This window comes from Osmerus eperlanus, chromosome 24 (genome assembly GCF_963692335.1).
Source record: "Osmerus eperlanus chromosome 24, fOsmEpe2.1, whole genome shotgun sequence".
Lineage (NCBI taxonomy): Eukaryota > Metazoa > Chordata > Actinopteri > Osmeriformes > Osmeridae > Osmerus > Osmerus eperlanus.
In genome coordinates this window covers 4,182,924-4,189,771 of record NC_085041.1, presented here as the reverse complement: position 1 = coordinate 4,189,771, position 6,848 = coordinate 4,182,924, and the positions used below count along the sequence as shown (strand labels likewise).

Below are 6,848 nucleotides of genomic sequence, written 5' to 3'. Positions count from 1 at the left end.
CATTTGTTGCCAGCTTGCAACTAGCAATTTGGGAATGTACATAGCATGGCAATACAGTGTCTTGTAAGTCATCGCTAAAATAGCCTGTTGATGTCCCCACTGTGGTGTCACAGTTTAGTTGTAAAGATTATTAAACGTGTAAATAACTAAATAAATATTTGGGGGGTATATAGATATGGCAAAATAGCAGCTGAAAGTCAATAATTAAATAAAGTATTTCTGGACGGTTCACACTTGGATTACAGAAACATGACAATTATTTACTAGAGGTCACCCAGTCATCCCAGCCGTGTATGTTTCGGAGGTTTGGTAAGATGATCTGCCATAGACTCAGTATAGTTTGAAAAGCACATTTATGTAACTGTTCCATGTAAAAAATACAAACCCACAACCACTTCAATGGCTATCATTATTGATTTCATACACAGCCTCAGAGTAAGAGAGTTCTTTAAACACGCCATGCCACTGGCAAGGCAAAGCTCACAATATGAGAACGGCGAGATTATTTGACTTATGTATTATAAGATAAAATGTCATTATTTCTCTCTGATGAATTATTGCACAGCATCAATAAAAATGGCCCAACCCATTAAAACCCATGAGTCAAACATGAATTTTATATTTGTTTATTTGAAAAAAGAAATACAAACTCTTGGCAAAGTCTGTATGAACAATGGCATTTGTATAAAATACATTCAGCTTCAGTTGTGTACCTTCCACAACAGTGTTTCTTTGCTGACCTGAAGTTGCCATTTTGCTCACTGTTTTGGAAACTAGGCAAGATCCTCAAGTCATTTTTGGAATGTTCACCTGTACAGTTCAAAGTGGCATCTCCAATTTAAGGCTGACTGTATCACAGTACATGTTCTGTTGAGGTTAACATACTGCTCTCAAACATCAAGGCACAGACATCTGGGTTCGATCAAATGCACAAAACCATGAGTCTGACTTTCCTCCCCTCCTCTTAGCAGCTTTTACGCTCATCATTGGAGCAATCTGCAGCTTCTGAAAACTTCCATCACTGTTATCAAGGTTCAGAACAACCAACATCTTAAGTATGGCTATTGACAATTCTACGTACAACTCTTTTTGTGCTGATGGTCTAACATTACCACAGTACCAACCTCTCTGAACTTCATCAACATGCTAAGAATTCAGTCTTTTTCTTAGGTAACAGTTAACCATCAAAGCACAAACATCTTTTAAGATACCACAGCTTCTGCAAAGAAAGTTTTATGCAATGATTCTGGTTTGTATGCATATCCTAAAGGTGATGATTCCCCTTTTGCATATTTGTTACCCGCGTACATTGTCTACAAATCTACACCTGCTGACTCAACTTTTCTCCATTCATCTCAGATATGTAGTTATTGTTCATTTGACATTTAGTCACAACATTAGAAATAGTCATGGAAACACCATGCTAGTTGAGTCACAATACATTGATAATGTAGGTTTGACATCTTAAAATGTTACCAGGCCGGGAGTTGTGCATCACAGATCATGATATCCTTTCACCATACCAGCGTATAATTAACTCATTTCACAAATGAGTACTGGGGGGAAAAAAATCACAAAGTCTTTAAGGTTTAGGATTTCATCTGTAACTGCAACTCTCCCTTAACAAACATCAAGTGATCTATTCCCCCAATTTTTACCCAACTTATAAACACCAACATTTCTTGCTTGGGAATCATTGTTTGGAGGGAATTGCAGCTCTGAGCTTGTGCAGAGCTATAATCACTTAGGAGGACAGGAACCAGGGTGAGAAGTCATTTCCTTTTTGCTAAAGACAACTTGATAACATGTCCTTATTTGCTTACTAAGGAACTTCTCTACAACACCTCAGGTCCTGTTGGCTCCTTGGCCTCTTCCGACCTCTCGGTGGAACTCATGTCCCTCTCCACACCGGGAGACACGTCTCGGGACCCGAGGACCAGTTTCGGAGAGAGTAATCCAGGAGAAGAAAGATCTCTTGCTTTGTTTTAACTTTTTTAAATCGGGTCGTCGCTTGACCTTCCGGCGGGGCTGATGGTTCAACACGTCATGCAACGAGGTCTCATGTTGATTGGCTGAGGATTTGGGTCAACCTGTTGGCGTAAGTAAGAAAACATCAGTTTCATAGTAACACTTGGAGGTAAAAAACATTCTCAAGTCTCAGGTGTAAATGTAAACATCCAGCAGCCATAATAATATACAGCCACCCTCTGAGGTGGAGAGTGAGGGTGGGGAAGGATCTATTGTGCGTGACCTTACCTCGCTGTACATAGGAGGCGGCCGGAAGCGAAACTCTTGGATGAAGGCCGTGAGGGGGCGCTCCAGGATCCCACTAAAGTCCTCCTCAGGACGGGGTGCTGTTGAGTTCTGTAGCCCGGCCTCCTCATCGGTCACCACAGAACTATAGTCGGGAGGAGCTGTGAAAGAATAAAGAATCCACATTAATCAACCGATTTCATGTTTGGTCACATTTCCACTGATCTCAGTGCAGACCCTTGGGGGACGCCACTAGCACTAGCAGTGAGACAGGTACTTACGTAGCACTAGCAGTGAGACAGGTACTTACGCTCAGGCTGCTCGGGGATGGCCATGCGAAGCCACTCCAGGTTGACGCTGTACTGGCTGCTGACACTGGAGGTACGACTTCCGAAGGGGTGGAGGGGTATGGTGCCCATGACCAGGGGCAACTCCAGGGAGAGTTTGGAGGTCCCTGGGACGTCCACACACACCTGGGATGAGGAGGGGGGAGAGAGAGAGAGCTTTTAGAAACACCGTTCACAAAAAGACAAAGTAATCGACAACTATTATTCCTGCCATCAATACAACTGATGATGTCAACTGTCATGAAAGCAGGGCTGGTCACACTGTAGGAGTGCGTGTGTAATGTTCGGCTGAGTGTAGCTAACTCACCCTCAGCATGTATTCCACTTTGATGATGCGGCACTGCAGGATGGAGGGCCCAACAGGGGGGATCTTGATGGCGCGTCCGTGCCAGGTCTCTCTGCGGCGAGCTCCGACCAGGTCGCCGGATAAAGTTGCCACCACTGCCCGCTTCTGCTTCATGGTGCCGCGTGCGATGAACGTCTGCGTCTGAGTGATGTAGGCCTTGGGCACCACAGAGCGTGACGTGGCGTTGTCGAACTCGGCAAAGACTGGAATCACCTCACCTATAAAAGGTAGACGAACGTGATGTTAGAACTCTTGTTATGTTGAAACAAACTACAATTTTGGTTGACAAGATAGTCTTGGTGGTTAAAATATTTTGTTCTTACCTGGTGTGTAGCCTTTGCGGTCAATTTTGGCAGTTATGGAGACTTGTCCAAAGTTACGGTACCAAACCCGTGCCATCTTGTCTTTTGTGCCAGCCTGAGGTGCCTGAATTAATAGGACATTGTGAGTTTGGATGTCAGAGGATATTATTAAAATCCAGAGGATAATATATTCTTATTTCAGCATGTTCTTACCAGTAAGGCTGGGGTGTTGATGTCAATGGGTTCAATGACTGTAAACTCCTTCTTGATCTTCTTGACTGTGGACCAGGGCCTGTGCAGTTTTACTTTCACCCAGTAACGAATGCTTCCGTGCTTGCCCTCGAAAGATGTCACCAGTGTCCTGATAGACAGAAAATATTTTGACCAATTAGAAATCAAGAAAATGAGAGTAATGAAAAGAGGAGCAAAACTTAATTCTGCCCAAGAAAATCGCTCCCATTGACAGTTTACTCACTCTTCAGGCAGCTGAAAACTGAAAGGAAATTCATGCCTTCCAGCAGAGAGGAGGGTTAGCTCTCCGTTATCTGAAAAGAGATTAACAAATAAGCATTAATCTAATTGGATAAGGTACAATACACTGTACAGTAGGTTGTATACTGCCTGAAAGCGAACTTTGCATTCTGTTCAACCCCTTAGCTACAGTTTCCGTGTTCTACTCAAACATTGGGGCACAATCACATGCCATTTAGTGCTTGCACGTAGGGGTGGTTCCCGTTTTTATTGTGCTGAACGTGTTTGTCAGAGAACGGTAAACTTGAAGAAAACGATGCCACAGCTTAGCTCTGCGTTTGTGAATTAAACACTTATTTGCATTCCAATTATAGCTGAAAGCCCTTGCATAGGCTCAAGTGCTTTGTATTGAACAATAGTCTGCTACCACTCCTAATGTTGTTTCGTACACTTAATCAATAAAATTAGCATGCAAAGACAATTAAAACTCCTAAACCTATCGGATATCGCTTTTATTCTGTGCTTTTCATTCTATCGCTTTTCATTCCATGGAGGCTTTTAGTAGTCTGACCTGCTTGCAGAAGCACTTCTCTTCTATTCAGATACTCCACTTCATCGCTGTAATTTTGAGTGTAAGCAGTACTGGACCCTGCCGAACGCGACTCGGTCCAATGCACTTTCGCAAAACCTTCGGCGTGCAATTTCAGCGACTCCACTTTGCTTTCTCCTGCCAGATCCAAAACAACTTTTCCAGACACCACATCCCCACTACTGAAGACAGGAGGGGAGTCGATTTCTGGAGAGTCGAAGACGATATGAAACTTTTTCAATTTGTCGAAAATCATCTTGAAGCTTTGTTAATTCCAAAGAGAGAACTTAAAGTGACTTGATGAGTGAGAGTTTAGGCTCTCGGTATCCTCGCAATACTTGCTAAACAAAACTGTGGATGGTAGAGCGAGCGCCAGCTCCTTTTAGGTGATGTTCAAGGGGGCGGGCGCTTGTGAATATATTATGTAAAGGCCCCAGGCAAGGCTGGCTAATAAACATCTTCCATGGGTGTGGATAGCGAGTGGAGGGGGAACAGAGCCTGGTGATTGATGGTTTCAAGTTCTTAGACGAAAACATGCTTACTGAGCATGCCCCAGGACTGGGATTCTCCCAGCAGAACTTTACAAAAAAATAGTTTCACATTGTTCCAAGCTTTTGGTCAAGTTCAATGCAATGTTGATGCAATGCATCGTTTGCACAAAAGGGAACACTTTGTTCAAACCAAGTTATCAAACACGGTTTATTATAAGTTTCAGTACTTTCGTAAACGAGTGCTTGGGAAATAGCCCAATGTAGTGTCTACCAATAGTTCCAAAAGTTTTCAATGTTTGTAAAATCAGGGACAAAACTTTTGTGTGAAAGTTGTTTACTCCTTTGTTTCCTGGAAGTATCCGAGGGGTTATATACTGCCTCTCTGTGGCGTGCACGCGACACGCATAATAGAGCGCCTAGTCATGATCTCTAGAAATGGCATGACAGTGGAGAGTTATGATCTTGCCATCTTGTGGTCATCATAGGAACTACAAGGCTATAAAATGTAACTTGAAAATTATTAGGGGGACATGGCAGTCAGTTTATTTTGCTATTCGTCGATTTGCTTGTCATAATTGTTTGTCAAAGCATCGTTTTGTTGTGATTACAAAACCCCTTGTATGCACGCGCAGGCGTCAAACGGACAAAATATTAGTGTGAACTGCAGTTACTGGGACCTACGTGATGTTTTACACGTTGAGAACAAAAGATGCATTTATTTAAAAAACCCACCCCCTTTTGAGTCTCCTTGGCAGCGGCCGCTCGTGGCTTCCCCTTCCCTCGCCTTTCACTTTCAAATTCCGAAAACACGATTCACTATTGTCTGCTCTGATAAGTCCACCTAAGTGCATAGATAGCCTAAGAAGAAACAAAACGGGTTGCCCTAGCCAAGGTTTTTTGATAAGGCTACAGGTTTCTAATCATAAATCTAATCCAACCCGTTAGCCAATCGAGGATATCGGCAAATCATTGGTGTAGCTTTATTTCTCAGCCTTTATTGGCCTACAAGAAAGCAAAGATGATGCCAGTGGGAATTTCATAGTCTTAATGTTATCTTAACGTAAATAGTGACAGTGTTTGGATTGTGTCCTCCATTTCTGTTGCAACACCGGTCCAAAATTCACAATGGATGTTTGGTTGCCAAACGATCCATGCCATTAACTTTCTAATGAAACATTAACCCCACCAAAAGTCCTGCTTTCGGTGCACTTGGTTCATAACATTTAGCACTAGCCTAATGCCTCTTCCTGAAAATGACTGTTTCGGTGTTCTATTGTCATTCAGGCAAGCCCAAATTCCAACAATTAAAATAGCCCACTTTACTGACCTCGAATGAGATGCTGCCTCTTTCGGAAATAGGTAATCTTGGAGGTGTAGTCGTTGTAAACTGAATTCATGCCCACACTGCGGTTCTCCAGCCAGTGGACTGTAGCAAACCCTCGTCCAAGGACCTTCATACATTGCACCTTTATTTCCCTATTGAGCTCCAGGATTACTTGTCCAGAAACCACTTCTCCACGAGCGTAAACGGAATTGTCCTGCCTTTCCAGCTCCAGCTTGAAACTTTTGATGGTTTTGAAGCTCATTCCTGGAAGAAATGTTCCATTATTTAAACCCTAACCAAGGGTCCAGGAAAAGTAACAGTATCACTGATTAAAACATGATCTAAAGTTTGTAAATGAAATGTAATACGAATTGACTGAAAGCAGACAATAGCTTTCAAACTCACCACAACGTCACTCCGTTACGTCTTAAAATGTTCTTTTAGTAGGGTATCTTCGCTACTGTATCACCACTATTTCGCTACAATTCAGTTGCTTTATATTGTTACACGGTTTCAACGCCCAGTTTAAAAGTGGTTTACATTTTACACCAATAAGAACGAAGTATATGCCAATCACACCGCCCACTTATGCAAACGACCACCCAATTTGACTTGTCATATTCTATGGTCCGCTCGACAGGATTTCTTAACTATCCACCAAGTGTCTCCGTATATGTCTTTCGAGTTCTTCCTCATATCTTTCCAAATATTCTTAAACTTAAACT

General features: G+C 42.6%; 1 protein-coding gene across 3 annotated transcripts; it reads right to left on the bottom strand.

Annotated features, from left to right (window-relative positions):
• Positions 1 to 612: 612 nt before the first annotated feature.
• arrdc2 (arrestin domain containing 2) lies at positions 613 to 6,632 on the bottom strand. Of its 3 annotated transcripts, XM_062450585.1 has the most exons (9): positions 6,529 to 6,632; positions 6,127 to 6,387; positions 3,724 to 3,793; positions 3,462 to 3,609; positions 3,270 to 3,372; positions 2,908 to 3,164; positions 2,564 to 2,726; positions 2,257 to 2,414; positions 613 to 2,090 (listed from the first exon to the last, which is right to left on the bottom strand). In XM_062450585.1, exons 2-9 carry the CDS (start codon positions 6,383 to 6,385, stop codon positions 2,037 to 2,039), a joined length of 1,212 nt encoding a protein of 403 aa, XP_062306569.1. In that variant the 5' UTR covers positions 6,386 to 6,387; positions 6,529 to 6,632; the 3' UTR covers positions 613 to 2,036. The 3 variants fall into 3 exon arrangements, with proteins under 3 accessions (XP_062306569.1, XP_062306568.1, XP_062306567.1); XM_062450584.1 differs by lacking the exon at positions 6,529 to 6,632 and having other exon boundaries at positions 6,127 to 6,400; XM_062450583.1 differs by lacking the exons at positions 6,127 to 6,387; positions 6,529 to 6,632 and adding an exon at positions 4,291 to 4,671.
• Between the last annotated feature and the right edge of the window lie 216 nt (positions 6,633 to 6,848).